The 18,740-nt window shown below is 43.9% G+C and overlaps 1 protein-coding gene across 1 annotated transcript in view; it reads left to right on the top strand.

The window, feature by feature from the left end:
• CSF2RB (colony stimulating factor 2 receptor subunit beta) overlaps positions 1-14,478 on the top strand; it is a 28,623-nt gene extending 14,145 nt beyond the window's left edge. Inside the window, exons 6-13 of the mRNA XM_054987733.1 lie at positions 1,667-1,802; positions 2,040-2,200; positions 3,790-3,914; positions 3,987-4,152; positions 6,520-6,610; positions 8,780-8,849; positions 11,598-11,686; positions 12,169-14,478. Of these exons, the coding sequence (XP_054843708.1) occupies positions 1,667-1,802; positions 2,040-2,200; positions 3,790-3,914; positions 3,987-4,152; positions 6,520-6,610; positions 8,780-8,849; positions 11,598-11,686; positions 12,169-13,297 (1,967 nt within the window). The 3' untranslated portion in view covers positions 13,298-14,478. The remainder of the gene's footprint in view (positions 1-1,666; positions 1,803-2,039; positions 2,201-3,789; positions 3,915-3,986; positions 4,153-6,519; positions 6,611-8,779; positions 8,850-11,597; positions 11,687-12,168) is intronic.
• The last annotated feature ends 4,262 nt before the right edge of the window (positions 14,479-18,740 follow it).

Raw genomic sequence — 18,740 nt, forward strand, 5'->3', positions numbered from 1 at the left:
TTGTGTGTTTTCCTAATGTATAGGAGCACACGTGTACATCAGTAAAGCACAACACAAAAGAATGGTGTAATCATATATGCATGAACATAGGGTAACTGGTTAAGGTGATGATGCTCCAGAAAGCTTTCTGACATCAAAAAATGGGGAGATATGAGCCGCCAATGAAAAATAGCCTTGAGGTTCAAGGCAGGGTTTGGATGCAGTTTGGAAACATGCACAGAGATAGAAATACTATGGCCACATATAGCACCTGGTTTTCAGTTTGATTTAAAAAGTCCATTGATATCTGCCTGATCTACTTGCTAGGTGGGGCTAGCCCTGCTTCCATATGCAGCAACACACACCCCCCACAAACAAACAACAAAAAACCCAAAGTGACATGATATGGTGGATGGATCCGGTGTTGAATGGTGGTACACACAGTAAATCTGAGAATACAAGGACATTGTCATGCACTGTTGACACTACCCTTAATTACATGTGTAGTCTCCTTTTTTGCAGTGTTTTATCCGTATGTTAGTAATATGGGGGTGGAGAAATGCAAATCCATTAAGCTATGCATGATCTAGGAATTAATTTTAGATGTAATTAATTTTAGGTGCAGATTGCATAACAGAAAGAACAGTTCAAGAATAGAAAGGAGGAAATCCACTCAACCCTACATTTGCTAAATACCAGATATCCCAAACCAAAACTCTGTATATGATCCAATGCACCAACTCTGTTTGAGCCATTGCTCTTGTCAATATGCACAGTGCAGCAGGCTTGTTTAACATCTACATATCCAAGAGCCTGCTTTGTGATTGCCTAACCTGGGGAATGGGCTCCCTGAGACAGTGAGAAAGGCCTTTAGGAAGGCATGCAAATCCTTTAGCAGGGGCCATGGCTCAGTGGTAGGGGTGCCAGCCCCCACCCCTGGCACCTGTAGGAACTCTGGGAGGTGGGGGCAATGGGCACTTACCCCAGTTTTACTTGTGTGTGTGTGTGTGTGTGTGTCAGCATGCATGCTGGCTTGCAACCCCTGCCAATGATGTCACTTCTAGGGAGACCTAGAAGCAATGGTCTTGTGCCAGGGCTGATTCTTTAAGAATTGGCAATCAGCCCTGGCACAACTCTATCACTTCCAGGTCGCACTGGAAGTGACCACATTTATTCGGGCTGGGGGGCATGCACCCATTTCCTTGGCTTGCCTCCTCCTACTGATCGGCTAGTGATCAGCACAGCAGACAGAGGCATGGATCACCACAAGTTTGCCCACCACTGGTGGGCCCCTGGCAAGTTTACATGGTAGTAGAGCAGCTTCTTAACATGCAGAAGGTGCCAGATTCATTCCATGGCATCTCTACTTTAAAAATCAGGTATATGATCTGGAGAGCTGCTGCTGACCATCTGAGTGGCCAGAACTGATCTTGATGAACAAATGATCTGATTCAGTATCAGGCAGCTTCATGTCTGTGTTTCTATTTGTGAGAGCATTTGGCTGAGCGGATTTTGATGGCATTTGTTGTTTATGGGCAGACTGATTCTTCTTAGGTCTTCCCTAAGGGGGATTATGGTCTTATTATGTTACATAAAGCTGTTTTAAGCTGTTTGTCAGTTGCCTGAGTGATGGGAAGGGTGGGGTGTATTTTTTAATAAATAAATATTTTTTCGGTTTTTCTGTTAGGTGATGAAGCTCAACCCAAGAACCTTCACTGTCTGTTTAATGGTCTAGATCGGTTAAACTGCAGCTGGGAGGTGAGACGAGAGCTCACCAGTTCTGTCTTGTTTGCGCTCTTCTACAAAGCCAGTCTGGAACTCGAGTAAGTGAGCTGTCATTGAGCAAAGCTGCCTGGGAGTCTGCTTGCACCCCCCCCTCCCCATTGCTGCAGTGTGCATAAATTGGACTGGTGGATTTACAGAACTGTTCATCTGATGGAGCTCTGACTCCTGAAAGTTTATGCTGGAATGAATTTTGTGAGTGCCACTGGACTCCTGTTTGATTCTGCTTGTCTTTTGTTTGACGTATCTTTTTCTTTGTCATGTTTCTTGTTCCTCAGAGAGAGGCAATGCTCCCCAGTTGAGGAACAGGAATTAGCAGACGCCCGTCATGTACTGCAAAGCTGCGAGATCAGCATTTCCAACCCCAAAAGACTAAGTCAATACCTCATATCTGTGCGGCCCAAGAAAGATGAGAAAAAGATTGCGCCTGTGTACAACAGTGAGCTTCTTTTGAAAAATACATGTATTGATTCACAGGGGATTATGCAGGCCTTGATTTTATGGCCAACACAGCCAGTGCTTATTCATGAAGAGGCAAATGTGGAGAATACACATGAGAGTGTAGCTATTGCAGGTGTGACCAAAAGAAAGACTAAACAGCCAATTTGGAGTGGTGCAAATCAGGGGATGTTTGCCTCTTGAAGAAATAACATGGCCAGGTACTAACAACGCTTTTGGTATGATCACTTCTCCATGTGAGCTATCAGCACATCATAGAACCCTCTTTAAAGTCACAGGTGTTTGGGATAGTGATGAGTGAATTTCGCCCTGCTCTGTTCAGAACAGGCTCATATGAAACATTCTCTGAAAAATCAGATAGTTTCTCAATTTTTCTGAATCCATTCAAAAAGCTCCTCATGCAACTGAAGTTGCTTTTGGGATTATGATATGGGCCCAAGGTCCTGTGACCCCCAGCCTCCCCATCAGCTTCCCCAGTCCCTTCACCCAGGAGCCCCTGAGCTCTGCTCCGCTGTCTCTGCCATTCCCCCAAACTAATTTGGTGGTTGTGATGGTGGCAGCAACAAATGTAAGGCAACTCTGTTCTTCCCTGGCATCTGGATCACTGAAATGGCAGCTTCAAGGATAATTGGGATTCTGGGAAATGTAGTTTTCCAGGATGTCTGACTTCTCAGTAGAAACATCAGGCTTTCTTGCAATGATGTTACTGAAGATGCTCACAGCAGCATCCCAAGAACTAGCACAGAGGTGCGAAGTTTCCAGGTTGCCTGATTGCTACAGTGAGAAATAATTGTTAGAGCATTGGACTAGAATTGGGGAGTGGAGGGTTCTCAACAATACTTGCCATGAAACATATTGAGTCATTTATTCTCCCTCCACCTAACCTACCTCACAGAGTTGTTGTAAGGATAAAATGGAAGAGAGGAAAACAATTTGCACTATCCTGATCTCCTTAACAGGATAAAAATGCACAAAATAAATAAATATACCCGAGGACAAGTTTCCATGCACCTAATGTCTCTGCTGAGTATTCAGCCACCTGGAAAGCTACATGTTCCAGAGTTACTTGCTAATTTATGCTAGTTCAGAAACTCGGTTTATATTCTCAAGGATATGGTACTCAAGGCATAATACAGTTTTAGGTAGATAGCCATTTTGGTCTGAAGTAGAACAGCAGGAATCAAGTACAGCAGCACCTTAGAAGAATCTTGCTGGTCTCTAATGTGCCTCTGGACTCCAACACTCAATACTGGCTCTTACAAGATGAAAACAATCATACACTGGACTAGATGATTATGAACAGTCATGACATCACTAATTTTGAGGAATTTTTTTCTTTACGTGGGTTTATCATGCCCAGGTGTTGACTGCGTTGACAATGACCCTTAAGCTTGTTGCTATGGTCCACATTGTACATATAATTAGTTCTTGTTTTCTGCTACATGTGTCCTTGATATGGAATGAAGGATGCTTTATCCATGCACCAATATTCATTAGAAAGAGCTTGAGAAGCGAGGCCAAGTAGTTGGATGGATGGATCCATATCCTGATACAGTCTCTGTTTTCTAGTCAAGGTAGACCCTCCTGATCAGCTCTCTGTGTCAAAGAACCAACTGCAGTGGAAACGCATAGAAGATAATATTCCAAAGATATTTCAAGTTTTATACTGGGAAGCTGGAAAGACACATGAGAAGGTAAGCAGTAGCTGCTTGCATCGCAATAGGTGAACAAGACCTGGAGTAAAAAAATATTTTTTCTTTTCCCAGATCCAGCCTCAGAACATCAGTGAAGAAGCCTCGTTCACCTTGCAGTCGCTGGAACCAGGAACCCATTACAAGGCAAAAGTGCGGGCAAAAGCAGGGCATTCATTATTATCCTATAATGGCCCATGGAGCAAGTGGAGTGAAGAATATGAATGGGATACTGAAAGTGGTAAGTCACAGTAGAGATTTCTGAATGAGGACCCTTGGGCTCATTTTTAGTGGGAGGGCAGAATGGAGGTGATTATTCCAGACTAGAGATGGGCATGAACCGCATTATGAACTTAAAAAACCCACGAAATTGGCAATCGCGCGATTGCGATCCAGCGGTTCATGATTGTCCACGGCCAACGAACCAGCGTTCGGGAGAGGCCTGATTCGGTGCATTCGGCTGCAGTTCGGGAAGGCAGACAGTCAGGTGCCAGCAATCAATTCCCCTGGCAACAGAGCTGGGGAAATGTCTGAACTCTGTCTGCGCTCCTTCTGTCGCCCTGGAAACCCAAATGGAAGCCCAGCTTACCTTGATTGTCAGGTCTTCCTTCCAACCACGGAGCTGCAAAGCGGTTACAAGTTGGGAGAAGACACCCAGGGGAGGGCGGGGGAATGAGGTGTTCTGTAGCCATGGGCACTCCAATCTCATCCCTGCAAACCCTGATAGGCAGCTCTGACAGCCAAAGACAGACCTCCTGCATTGCTCAATGGGACCTGTGCTTATAAATAGCCGTGGGCTCCCAGGCTGGGTTTCACTTTCAGCAAGCAGTGGAGTGGGACAGAGCTCTTGCTTGCCACTTGCTAGCCTTTGGGGAGAAGGACTGAGAGTATAATTGAGCTTGGATTTTTGTGGGAGTTTCCTGGGGGCCTTGGATTGGAGAGGGTATAACTCCAAGATCCCTTTTGCAATCTTGTCCAAACTTGGGTGATGGCTGTAGGAGAGCTTGCAAAAGACTCCCCGGGAATATGGGCACTCTAAGTGCCACGGGGGGCGTTCTGCGCCCCACGAACCGCGAACCGCGAACCGGTTCGGCAATGGTAAATGTTCGTTGCGGTTCGTGATCTTGGGATTGTTGTTGGCACCGAACCACAAACCACTGGCTCATTAAATTTTTTTGGTTCTTGCTCATGTCTATTCCAGACCTCACACATGGAGGGGGAACAGAGCAGCACTGATATCTAGAACTAAGAGCCAAGCTACAAGTGACGCCTGACACAGGTTGGACACTTGTCAGCTTCCCTCAGTTTTGATGGGAAATGTAGGCATCCTACTCTTGCAGCTGTAATGCGGAGCCAAGCTATAAAACCAGGATGCCTACATTTCCCATCAAAACTTGAGGGAAGCTGACAAGTGTCCAACCTGTGTAAGGCATCACTTGTAGCTTGGCTCTTAGTTCCAGCTTCTGGAATTATCAGATCATTTCCCTCCCAACACAGTACCACTGGTCACTGCAAATGTAACCTTGAAACCAGGAGTATTTTCAGGGCTTGACATTTGCCCCACATTTTACTTCCTGGACTTCGGTGGAAGGATGTGCTCCTAAAGACTTGTTTTGACTGCAGATTTAATCAACATAGTCCATTAAAAACCTTTCCTCTTTCTCTCCCCCATGTCTGTAGGCAGGCCAATAGCTTGGCTCATAGCCTGTCTAGGGGACACTGGTGGAACTATTTCCCAGCAAATGGCAGCAAGTAATACTTACTGGTTTAGCTCAAGTTTGACTCAAATAGTATTAACTCCCCCATAACCCAGAACCCTACTAACTTGTCCAAACCCACTAAGTAATGGGAGGATTCCATTTGTAGCAGCTGTGTATTTGTAAACAAACCCAATCATATTTTTGGTCTTTCAGCTGGAGATTTAAGCTTAATATTCTGCTTTCTTAAATTTAGATGTCAAATAAAGATTTTTTAAAAAATTATATTCATAATGATTTTTCCAGGCATTCCATACCTGCATATGAGTTATGGGGAATGCCTCTTCTCAGATGAATTTATGTAAAAACAAAGTATGCTTTTTCTTTAAATTTAATGTCTTTTAAGATAGCATTTAACACTGTCATCTGTAGTTTTTATCAGTACTTTTAATGACTTTTTAATTTAAAATCTGTATGCAATCTTTTTATATGATCAAAATGTTTTAATCAATTGATAAGACTAATCAACTATTTATCCACCAATCTACTAGTACACACAACATACACACACTTGCTTGTGAAGTGAAGTCACCTCTGGATAATCTTATTGTGTAGAAAGATAAATGAGATGTCATTAAAGCACAGAGCATATAGATTTTGCAGAGTATAACTGTTTTACTAAACAAAATATAGTGTTAGTATATTCCTGTGAGTCATTAGCTCAGCTGCTGAGGTGTTATGGAATGTTTCTAAACATTCCTACTGCTCAGAAGTTCAAACAGTTATCAGGACAGTTTCATGCTCCATAATTCCTTAGCATTTCACGTTGTCATATTCCATTTCATTTTGACTGAGGATGGTTTTGATTTTCGTTTTGGTTTCCTATCCTCTTTGTGATTTTACTGTTTCAGAATTGCCTATCTGGAGTTTTGCCCTTGCTGTGCCACCCTGTATCATTTTGGCGATAGTGGGACTCTACTGCAGCCAAAAATATCTAGTCAGGTATGCCTGTGTTGTGAATAGGATGGACCCCTGGATGTATTGTCACAGTGGTGGGAGGAGGAATGGGGGACAGAAGGGAAGAGGCACGTAGGCTCTACTGTCTTGACTCTGAGCCTGAATTATATCCCCTATGCAGAAGCTGCTTTTTGGGATATACTGCCATGTTTTTCTTTTGTTTGTTTCTTTTAGTTTTCATGCATTGTTGGCAAGATTATTGTCCCATGTATTTTCTCATGTTTCATAGATATGGTTGGGGACAGGGAGATGAGAGCAATTTTGTCTCATAACCCATAAAGGGGCCCAAAGTTTTGAACTGAACAATAGTTATCATGAGATTCAGCACCATATCTAATGGCTTTAAATCACTCTGTGTGGCAGCTGGAGCCACATAATGTGCTGTTTGCAGGGGTCATTTCGTAGAAAAAGAGCTGGAGGAACTCATTAGCACAACTCAGTAGCATATGCCACGCCCCTTGCCACCACCAGAAGTGTGTCATTGGCATAACTGATTTTCATATGCCACACCCCCTGGCATCACCTATCCTGGCTGTTTTGGACCCAGTCCTGGCCATTCAGGGCAGAAATTAGGCCCAAAATGGCAAAAAGGGGCTGAAAATGGCCGAAAAGGAGCCCAAAATGGTCAGGATCGGACCACTGCTGAGTGGGAGAGTAATCCACCACCTGTCAGAGGCCTGATCCGGGCCGTTTTGGGCCCAATCCAGGCTGAAACAGGCCCAAAATGGCTGAGAGTCAGGTGGGTAGGGCCACCTGACATGTGACCTCTTTGGGGAACTGCCGGAACTGCGTTCCTGCGCGTTCCCCCTCAAAATGAGCCCTGGCTGTTTGAGTGCAGCATCCCACCATGCTGACCACGTGATTTTCATCATGCCACTACTAACGCCTCAGAAGAAATCTTTGCAATGGTGAAGCGCTGCATTTGAACAGCTCAACTTTTGGAAACAGCCACCAAGTGGAGCATCCTTCCCTTGGTGGCTGTAATATGAAGAACCTTTTCCTGCTACAAACAGATGCAAACAGATGCAGCTTCTGCTGAAAGGCAAACATCATGGTAGTCACAGGGCTTTGATTTGGGGATGAGGAACCTCAAGTGTGTGTGTGAGGTGCTGTCAAGTCGCAGCGGACTTATGATGAACGCTCATGGGGTTTTCAAGGCAAGAGACAAACAGAGGTTGGTTTGCCATTGTCTGCCTTTGCATAGTAACCCTGGAATTTCTTGGTAGGCTTACTTTCAGGTTGCCAACCACCTGGTGGTGGCTGGAGATCTTCTGGAATTACAACTGTGTTCCAGACTACAGAGATCAGTTCTCTTGGAGAAAATGGCTGCTTTGGAGGGTGAACTTTATGACATTATACCCTGCTGTGGTCCCTCCTCTACCCAAACTCCATCCTCCCCAGGATCCACATCCAAAGCTCTAGAGCTTTCCCTAACTGGAGTTGGCAATCCTATCTCCCATCCAAATATTAACCAGGGCTGTCCCTACTTACCTTCCAAGATCTAATGAAACCAGGCTAGCCTGGGCCATCCAGGGCAAAGCCTTGAGGAACCTCAAGACCACAAACAAAATACGCCCCCCCCCCGCCGATTTTCCATATGATACTTTGCAGTGTAATCATGATGAGTCCGATTAAATTTACCTCATCTGCATTTAGTCTCAGCCTAAGTCTGAGCAGGAACTGGACCAGGAATATTTTTCAAGAGGAGAACATGGTTGCAAAAGGACTAAGAGGCCTCCAAGCATAACTGAGAGTTTTTAAAGTTTGCCCACTTGCTGGATTAGCATCAACAGATCTCTGAGCCTGTTGTATGTTTCCTCCAAATTAAAGCTAATCGCCATGATTCAAATGCCACATGGAAACAGTCTGGAAACAGCTTCCATGTGGTTGCAGTAATGGGTCACTCACAGCCACCATGAGGGGTATTTACACCTGATGCCAGGAATGTCTAGCAGTGATGTATGTGGCGATTCTTCATGTGAGACAGCTGATTCATGTGGTGAATTATGGATGCCATGTGGGGCAGCTTCCATGTTTCAGCAGGCTTTCATGTGGTATTTCTAATGTGTAGATTTTCCCTCACTACCCACAGGATTCTGAGGCAGGTGAAACTCTGCTTGGTCTGATATATTAAAGCCATTCTTATATTTCTAGAAAGAAAAGGGAATGGGAGAAAAGCATTCCATGCCCTCCCAGTAACATTCTGTTCCCAGATTATTTTACGGTAAGTGACCTCTTACTGGATTCTCCCTCAAACTCTCCATTGGAGTTCTTTGTTTGAAGACAGTGTTTGTATCACATGCCTTTGCCAACTACTAAGCGAGCCATTCTCCATGAGATACTAACTGAACTATATATCTGCACTATATATTTGAACTTGGTAAAGGATTTTAAGACCAAGAAACCTTTCTTTTTAAAACCAAGCAACCTTCCTTTTCATTTTCTCCCCCACCTCATTTTGATAGACAGTCACACTTTATGTATCAGAGGATTGGTTACCTCGTTGCAATTCAAGAGGTATGGATTACTCTGGCTCAAAATATGAGGCTCAATGCACAGAGTAAAACTGCAGCTCTTTCAGCTTCTTAGGCTTGCCAGCTGCAAAAGGTTACGGGGATCCTGTATCCTTCATATCTGTGCAGAAAAGAGAATTTCAGCACAAGCAGCTTTTCTTACTTCTGCAAGATAAGCTGCACCTCCCAGAAGTCTGTCATCAGCACAGATCTGCCCAATCTTCCTCACCAAGGGTCATTTCGTAGAAAAAGAGCTGGAGGAACTCCTTAGCATAACTCATTACCATATGCCTCACCCCTTGCCATCACCAGAAATGTGTCATAAGCATGACTGATTTGCATATGCCACACCCCTTGCCATCACCAGAAATGTGTCATAAGCATGACTGATTTGCATGTGCCACACCCCCTGACATCACCTATCTTGGCTGTTTTGGACCCAATCCTGGCCATTCAGGGCTGAAATTGGGCCCAAAATGGCAAAAAGGGGCTGAAAATCACCAAAAAGGGGCCCAAAATGGTCAGGATCGGGCCGCTGCTGAGTGGGAGAGTAATCCACCACCTGTCAGAGGCCCGATCCAGGCCGTTTCAGCCCCAATCCAGGCTGAAACGGGCCCAAAATGGACGAGAGTCAGGAGGGCGGGGCCACCTGTCATGTGACTTCTTTGGGGAACTGCCGGAACTGTGTTCCTGCACATTCCCCCTCGAAATGAGCCCTGCTCCTCACAATTGACTCTAAAACAACAGAACTCTGCCCCTAAATGATGACCTGATAATGATAGGGCAGTAGTAAGAAAGCCAGCAGATTTTAAAATGTCCACAGTGCATGAGCAAACCAGACTGCTGATGAAGCTCTCATGATGAGGTGGCCATTCCATCTCATTTTGTGGAGAAACCCCCCCCCCCTCCCAAGTCTCCTCCCTGTGACTTGAGCAAGATTACAGTAGCACCTTAACGACTAGCGAGAATTTCAAGGTACAAGCTTTCAAGAGTCAAAGCTTTCAGACAAAGCTTGATTGAAAGCATATACCCTGAAAATCTTGTTGGTATTTAAGGTGTTAGAGAATTTGAATCTTGCTCTTCTACTGCAGACCAACATGGCTACCCACCTGAAACTACAGTCTGACAGTGGCACTGAGAATGAAGCGCCAGTATGACTATACTTATGGCAGATGCTACCACAGGGATGTGGTTGGGTCTCTGAATGAGTGTGAGAAATTTTTTGCTTCCTGTGTCAATGCTAGAACTCTTTATCCTAGGTCCAATGGGGACATAGGTGTTTTTAACACTACAAATAGAGTTTTATGTCTTTAACCTTGGTAGTATTTTTAAAAGAGATCTAATCAAGGTAGTTTTTTTAAAAAAAAACATAAATCAACAAAGTGAACCAGGCATGCAGTATAAAGTTGCATCACCCTACCTTCCTCTGTCTACAATGCCCAACATGTACTCAATGCAAGCAAACATTCCAGTGTAGTAGCAACAGGGACCTTTAGTCTTACTAGCCAAAGTAGATCTCTTCCACCCCTCCAAGCAGCTCATGGTCCCTGTTTTCAGTCTGCTTCTGACCTGGCCTAAGCATTATCATAGCTATTGGGGATCAACTACAAGTGGAAAATTCCAGTTCTCCAGGAGCTCCGCAAGAGTTGAGTTTTAGGCTAGCATCTGACCTCTCTTGCCTATCACACCATCATCTTGTTTATATTCTACCCAGTTCTCTATACACGTCTTAAGCATGCAAGTACAGGAATGCAGCAGGGTTCTACCAATGCAACCCTTGGGATATGTGGGAGGAGAGATCAAAAGAGCCTGAGAAAACAGATGAAAGCTGCCCAAGCTTGCCTGTGATAGAATCACCTGTTTAGGTACCCTGGACCATTCTTTTGAAAATTCTTTGATTTCAAGGAGCTGCTGCCCTTCCATTCACTGTAATGGCTTCTAAATTCACATCATTGTGTATATGTGTCCCAAACAAGCTTATGCAGATATAGAAGGGAGAATCTAAATGTACCTATGCAGTCACACAAGGGTGCAGAGCAGAAACACAGCAGCTTAATGGGAAAAGCAAAAAAGTGCCCCTGAACAAAGGAGTTGTTTACATCCCTCCTCTCCTCCTCCCCTCCCCTCTCCTCCTCTATATTTGACCAGTTTCTTTCTGCCCTCCATGCATCTGACGAAGAGAGCTGTGGTTCTCGAAAGCTTATGCTACAATAAAATTGGTTAGTCTTAAAGGTGCTACTGGACTCTTTTTGATTTTGCTACTACAGACTAACACGGCTAACTCCTCTGGATCTATGAACAAAAATATGACACATCTGGGTAGAATCTTACATACAGAGGCCAGTTAGAGCTGTAGTATACATACTGGCACAGCTATGGCTTGTTTCTTGTATTCTAGGTTTGTCCTCTACATTCCATTGCTTTAGGAGAAATTGATATTTGTTACTATTTCTTCTCAGAAAGTACAGCTGACTGAAAGCTTTGAGGATAGCAGTAGACAGAGCTCTTTAGAAGAGGAAGAGTTCAACAGCAGCAGTGCATTGGACAGGTAAATATATTAGGCTAAACAGTGTTGGATTTTTCTGGGGAACCCATGAATGCTGAGTGTGGAGCCCAAGTTTCAGTTCCACTTGCAAGCGATTGAAGAAAGGAATGACTGAACAGCACAAAAGTATTCTAATATATAAGCAAGGACAAATACCTTTTATTTGGACCAACCAACCAAATTGACACAAAACATTGTACAAGTTTTAGAGCTCACTAAAAAATCAGGGTGAATATTGCAATATTTAAAAAGATAGAAACCTAGAAAGCAGATAGTTCAGGCCGTGATGGTATAGTCTGATCCAGCATGCATCTTCGGTGAGATGCAAGCAGGCAATTCACTTTATTGCTGAGATGTTGAACTACAACATGATCTTTGGGAAGCTGTATTCAGTCCATGTCCTTGATGGAAGTAGTATGGAAGCATCCTGGGATAATCTTTTTTTTTAACTGATTAATGTTCTTTACTTATTTTCCCTTCTGCAGGCAAATGCTGGTTTTAGATTCAAACTCTCTTGGAGCTGAGTCAGGGAAAATAAAACCACTTCCAGCTGTCTTACAGAATACAGAAATAACAGGATTTTCTGAAGACAAGGTTGACCAATGTTTGAGGCAGCCTGCACCATCTTCCACGCTTGCCTATTGTCATAATGCTAGGGTGGGCTTAACTTGGCAGGTATTTGATTTTATTGGTCCATACTTAATGTCCCTTCTAGGGTCACCTGTGCCTGATGTTCAGGAAGATGTTGCCCCTTTAGAAATGAGAGAGACACCAGTGTCTATGCAATATGTGGAACTTCCTCATGGATCATGTTACCAGGTTTTGCCAGTGGGAAAAGATAAAGGGACAATCCCACCACTTTGTACTGTCCAATTTGAGGAAGAGGAGAAGCTGCCACTTCTTAAAAAGCAAGAAACAGCTGAAGGCCAGTTAGCAAGTGATGTATTGGAAAAAGAGGAAAACAAAGGTCAGAGGCCACAAAGTCCTACAAGCCCTAAGAACCTTTCACAAAATGGGATTTCGGATTATTTTACCACTGAAGATCTATCAAGGAATACAGAAAGAGACTCTTCAGTTCTGTTACCTGGCCTGGCCTTGAAGGAGAAGATGCTCACCTGTGCTACTAAGTCAACATCTGCCTCACAGCTGTCTGAAACAATAGAAGGTCTCTCCAACCCAGAGTTGTTCCAGAAGAAACCAGACACTGTGTTCCCACTTGAGGACCAAGCACCAATTGTTTCTTCAGAAACATCCCATGATGTGTTGGGAGATTATTTTATGGCTCTTCCTGTTACCCCAAGGTCTATGCCAAAGGAAGTAGATGCTTTATCCAAAAAAGACCCTGGACACAACAAGAACTTTCTTGTGTTCAACCCTGATGGCAAAAGCCCCATTTTCTTACGCCAGGTGGACGAATATTGCTTCTTCCCTAGCACCAAACGTATCACAAAATCCCAAGAAGGATCCATAGGACACCTGCTTACAGAAGACAGTCAGTCACTCACAAAGCCTCTTAGGGAAGGCAGATTTGTTGAGAGCGAGCTACAGACCACATCTCACATCTGCCAAGTCAGAGAAGGAGAGTACCTCAATGAAAGCCCTGTTAGTATATGAGCATAATCTCATTTTTTGCACTGTCCCTCCTGTCACTTGTAGTGAAAATCCTCATCGACTGTCATACCTCAGAAAAGTGCTTACTGTGGTAAAGTTTCATGTGATCACTGTAATAGTTAAGTCACTTAGCTGTGCAGTCTTAAACAGAGTTACACCCTTCTAAGCCCACTGATGTCAATGGGCTTACAGAGTAAGTGTGTTTAGGATTGCATTTTAGGTCATGCTTTGGCCCAAATTAAATGCCAGCATCCCACAACCCATAGTGCTAGCATTGCTGTGTCAATGTTGTGTACATCTGGGCTATTTAAAAGAGAATTTCAATGTTAACGTTTATATTACCACAATGGGTAAGATTCTCAGCTAGCCTCCACAGAAAAAGATCTTCTAAATTCCTATTGTTCCTCATATTCAAGAACATTATGAGGTTTCCAGAATCTTCTGGGGGGAAGCAATTTATTTCCTTTAGTGATCCTAGACTGGAGTGACATCAGAATTGTTGGGTCCGATGACCTTGGTCTGAAAAAGCTTTTCATATGCAATCCTAGTGTTGAGGCTCAGATAAGAGGCTGAGAAGAGAGATTTTGAAATTAATATATAATAATGATGTGGTTAAGTGGGGCTTGCGTGCCTTTGCTTCTGTCCATGCGGGCATGAGAAAGTTACTCAGCTTTCCAGGTCACCTGCCCAACCTGACCCTTTCTTTCCACTCCTGGTATCTTATTCTCTCTCTCTGGGTAACTTTTGCTGCCACTATCTAGTTGGTTATTAGGACACAGTCCTCCTGAGGCTTAGCACTTAGGAATCCTCTGCTGTCTTGGTGCTGAGAGGCTCCACACAGCAGTCATGTCTCCCCACTTCTCTCTCTGTCTACTGGGGGACCGATATGCATGGTTGAATGCTCTAAGGGAGCAGGGTTAATTGTTGCCTCTTCCCCTCCTCCCCCTTTTGGTTCCCATGGATCAAACAGGGATTAGAGAGAATTTCAGAGATCAGACTGACTGCATGCCAAATGAAAGTAAATTTATTAAGAAAATAAACACACACCACATATGTAGATACAATACACTGAGCAAGGACAAAAGAAATGCCAATAAAACTGCAATTCTCTGACCCTAACTCTCACATAGCCTAATAATGGAAAATTAGGATAGACTATTCATTGTATTGTCAAAGGCTTTCACGGCTGGAGAACGATGGTTGTTGTGGGTTTTCCGGGCTGTATTGCCGTGGTCTTGGCATTGTAGTTCCTGACGTTTCGCCAGCAGCTGTGGCTGGCATCTTCAGAGGTGTAGCACCAAAAGACTGGTGCTACACCTCTGAAGATGCCAGCCACAGCTGATGGCAAAACATCAGGAACTACAATGCCAAGACCACGGCAATACAGCCCGGAAAACCCACAACAACCATCAGACTATTCATTCTTGGAGTTGCAAGTATTTATAAATCCTCCATTACCTTATGCCATTCGTTGGGTCTCTCCCTCTGTGGATTCAGCCATTCGTGCTAAAGATGAAGTCCAGGTATAGAAAGGAGAATAGCTTACACCCTCACCATGAATGGCTGCTTAAGAGATAATAGCTTCTTCCTTGTGTTCAGGGGCTTTATCATCTCTCCCTTCTGGCTCCCCCGTGCAAGACCACCTTTCCCCTTCTTGTTCCAAAAGAAAAATTTGCTCTTTTCTTTTGGCCTCCCAAGTTCTATAGTTTTAGATGTGACTATGCGAGATGTGATATTGCCTATGATATTCCTACTGACTAGAGTCATTTGCGGTTCTGTGGCACTAGATGGCTTGGGCCCCCAAATGGGCCAAATTGGCATGAGCCGAAGCCCAGGAGCACTCCTAGGGCCTGCATGATGACGTCAATCCTGGGAGTGATATCATTGTGCTATGCCAGGAACATGCTCCTGGAGGCCCATCCCCACACCTTTCCCCCTGCTGGCCAGGTGAGTGGTGGTGGGGAGAGGAGGCTAAGAGTAGGGTTGCCAGATCCCCTTACCTTCCTAGTAGGAAGGGGGGGACCTGGCACTTACCTTCTGCCTTCTCTGCATGTATGCTTCCTGTGCTTAAGTGACAACATCACTTCCTAAGTGATGTCATTATGCTGGCCATGGGCATGCTCCTGCTCTTTGAGCGGGGCTAATTCTGGCCTGTTTGAGGCCAAAATTGGCCCTAGTGAAGAGTGGGATGTCATTGCACCCCTCAGGAGCGTGTGCACTGTACATGTTCCCGGGGTGCCTGCCAGTGTTGGGCGATGTCCACAGGGCTTGCCACCTCCCACTGATTGCTGGCAGATTGGTGGGCAAAGCCCCAGGAGGTAGCCCACCACAGGTGAGCACCTGGAAACTAACTGGGAGTGGGGGATCCCCCCAGTGGGGGATCCCCCGCCCCCACTGGGGGAACAGCAACCCTAGTTTCATACAGTTTTTCTAAGGAACACACAAGAGTTATCTTGATGTTGTGAATTCTTAAATTTATTTTTTTTATTAATTTTTTTATAAGAATAAACTATTAAACTATATACAATCATGAATTTGCAGTCATACAAGAAGTGTGTATGTATTAATGGATTTTAGTATTAACTACTTGATGTTGTGAATTCTGATGTGCTTGGATAATTATTAGCTTATTTGAACATTTTGTAGAGTGTTTTAAACCACATGTTTAGTTAATTCTCCAGATATTGGTATGGACTGTCAAGGAACTGGCCTAGCCTAGTTCATTTCTTGGCTTTTCAAATCTTTGGTTCAGGTTTGCAGGCCTGGTTAGGCTACAGAAGGCTTGGCTCTGAAAAGGTACAGTCACTATGACTCTGCAGTTGTCAGAGAGATAAGTATGATGGGGAACTGAGGCAGGTGGGTGCAGATGAGATCAGAGCTTCAGGGCTAAGCTGGGAGTTTTGTACTGAAATTCCATCTCCTTAGCACAAGGAACCTTGGTGAGGGTAAGTTCCTCTGACTGTGAACGCCTGCCAGTCACAGAGGAACATGGTCACATGTCCTAGTAACACCCATTGATTGGTAAATCAGGATCATGCAATGCTGGAGACAGCCTGGCATAATGCAAGGCTCTTCATTCTTGCTATTTCCAGTTGGGTACTGTTGTGGTTGCTAGTGGAATACCTGCCGCCACACACCTTTCTGTGCTCGGGACCTGACTGCCAGGATAGGTATCAGCCCAGGACTTTTGTTTCTGAATTTTGTACTTTTGGGTTCTACATGGACTTGTATGCTTCTAGACTGACAAGGTAACATCTGTGTCAGAGGACCAAAGCCTGTATAGTATTTTAGGGTAGTTATTTTGTTTTTATTATTTTCTTTCCTTACTTTCTATAGTTGTAAGCTTTTGCACATTCTTTATTAAACTTCATTAATTATATTTCTGTGGTGTTATTTTTGGGGCTTCGATCCAAATCTAGTACCTTGGTCTCTTTGGCTACATCAGCCATGTAAGGGATTTTGTGGAACTCAACCATCGGGTGTCCTACATTGCAGGGCTGAATTCTTATTTAACATCTGGTAGGGCTCAAGATGTGATCCCTCAGTTCCTCAGCTGAGGGTTTGTTCAAAGGGACTGCTGATGGCTCCTGGTACCATAGGAGGTGAGGATTCACGCCCCCGCTTGAGTATTTTGTCCTTGACCACCTCCCATGACATTCTTTTGGATAGCAGAGGGGCATAACGTGGACACCACACCAGTCATATCTAGACTTTGAATTCTTTTGTCAGTGGTTTAATTGAAATTTGTTTTTTATTACATGCATACTACTAAAAATAAAAAATCATAATTTCTCAATGGTTGTTGGGGGTTTTCCGGGCTGTATTGCCGTGGTCTTGGCATTGTAGTTCCTGACGTTTCGCCAGCAGCTGTGGCTGGCATCTTCAGAGGTGTAGCACCAAAAGACAGAGATCTCTCAGTGTCACAGTGTGGAAAAGATGTAGGTCATTTGTATCTACTCAGGAGGAGTGGGGTTGAGCTGAGTCATTCTGTAAGAGTTTCCCAGGGTGTGGAATGCTAATGGCGGGAGGCTTCACTGTATCCTGAGGAGGTTCTTTTGCATATGGATTGGTGCTTGATGTGCTAATCTTCTCTGCAGGGCTATTGTCGGGTGTGGAGTGTTTTGTTGGCCTGGTGTTTTTCAGAACTGGAGCCCATGCTCTGTTCATTCTTAAGGTTTCTTCTTTCCTGTTGAAGTTTTGCTTATGCTTGTGAATTTCAATGGCTTCCCTGTGCAGTCTGACAAAGTAGTTGGAAGTGTTGTCCAGTATTTTGGTGTCCTGGAATAAGATACTGTGCCCTGTTTGAGTTAGGCTATGTTCAGCCACTGCTGATTTTTCAGGCTGTCCAAGTCTGCAGTGTCTTTCATGTTCTTTTATTCTTGTCTGGATGCTACGCTTTGTGGTCCCGATGTAAACTTGTCCACAGCTGCAGGGTATACGGTATACTCCTGCAGAGGTGAGGGGGTCTCTGCTGTCTTTTGCTGATCGTAGCATCTGTTGTATTTTTCGGGTGGGTCTGAATACTGCTTGAAGGTTATGTTTTTCCATAAGCTTTCCCATCTGATCAGTAATTCCTTTGATATATGGCAAAAACACTTTTCCTGTAGGTGACTGACCACGGCAATACAGCCCGGAAAACCCCCAACAACCATCGTTCTCCGGCCGTGAAAGCCTTCGACAATACATCATAATTTCTCACTTTCATTTTGGTGGAAAGTGCACTCAAGTCATAGCTGACTTATGGTGATCCTTCAAGTAATGCAAACAGAGTATCGTGGAACCAGTGATAAAGCAAACAAACAACACACGATATCTTACTATCCACAAGAAACAAACTCAGTTATAAGTGTATACTCAGTCAATCATCAAAGGAGAGTTATACAGTCTCAAATTACAATTTACTCATAAGTTATCAAGAATCAGTTTAAACAAGTTTCTGTGTAGACAAACAATATGTAGCTTACATAACTTCCAGGAACTCTGTTCTTAAAGTGGCTTGTGCTAAGTAATGATTCATACTAGTGGCATATAAAAAAAAAGACTAGGTTGCTTCCTGAAACGGACTGCAAATAATCCAATCAGTAAAGTGCAGGTGCTCCTATAACATTTTACAATTGATATACACAGTTAATAAATAGTATATTGCTCTGTTCCACTTGTATTGCACAAGCCCACTTTTAAAGAGCTCAAACATTCATAATAAAGAGCTTTCAAAGTCCATGCACATTAGTCCTTGTTCTAGTTGTAGTTCCACGGCGTATGAAGAAAGCATTAGTTGGTTGTTTCGTTCCAAATAGGGGAGGCTGTGATAATGTACTTGTTCCTATAGATCCACTTTCTTCTGTTTCAATAAAGATCTTTAACAAAGAATCACAATCTACATCCAAAGATTATCATTCAGATACAGGCATATTTAATTCCTAACCATTGTAGCATAGGGTTTGTG

Source organism: Eublepharis macularius, chromosome 9, assembly GCF_028583425.1.
Source record: "Eublepharis macularius isolate TG4126 chromosome 9, MPM_Emac_v1.0, whole genome shotgun sequence".
Classification (NCBI taxonomy): Eukaryota; Metazoa; Chordata; class Lepidosauria; order Squamata; family Eublepharidae; genus Eublepharis; species Eublepharis macularius.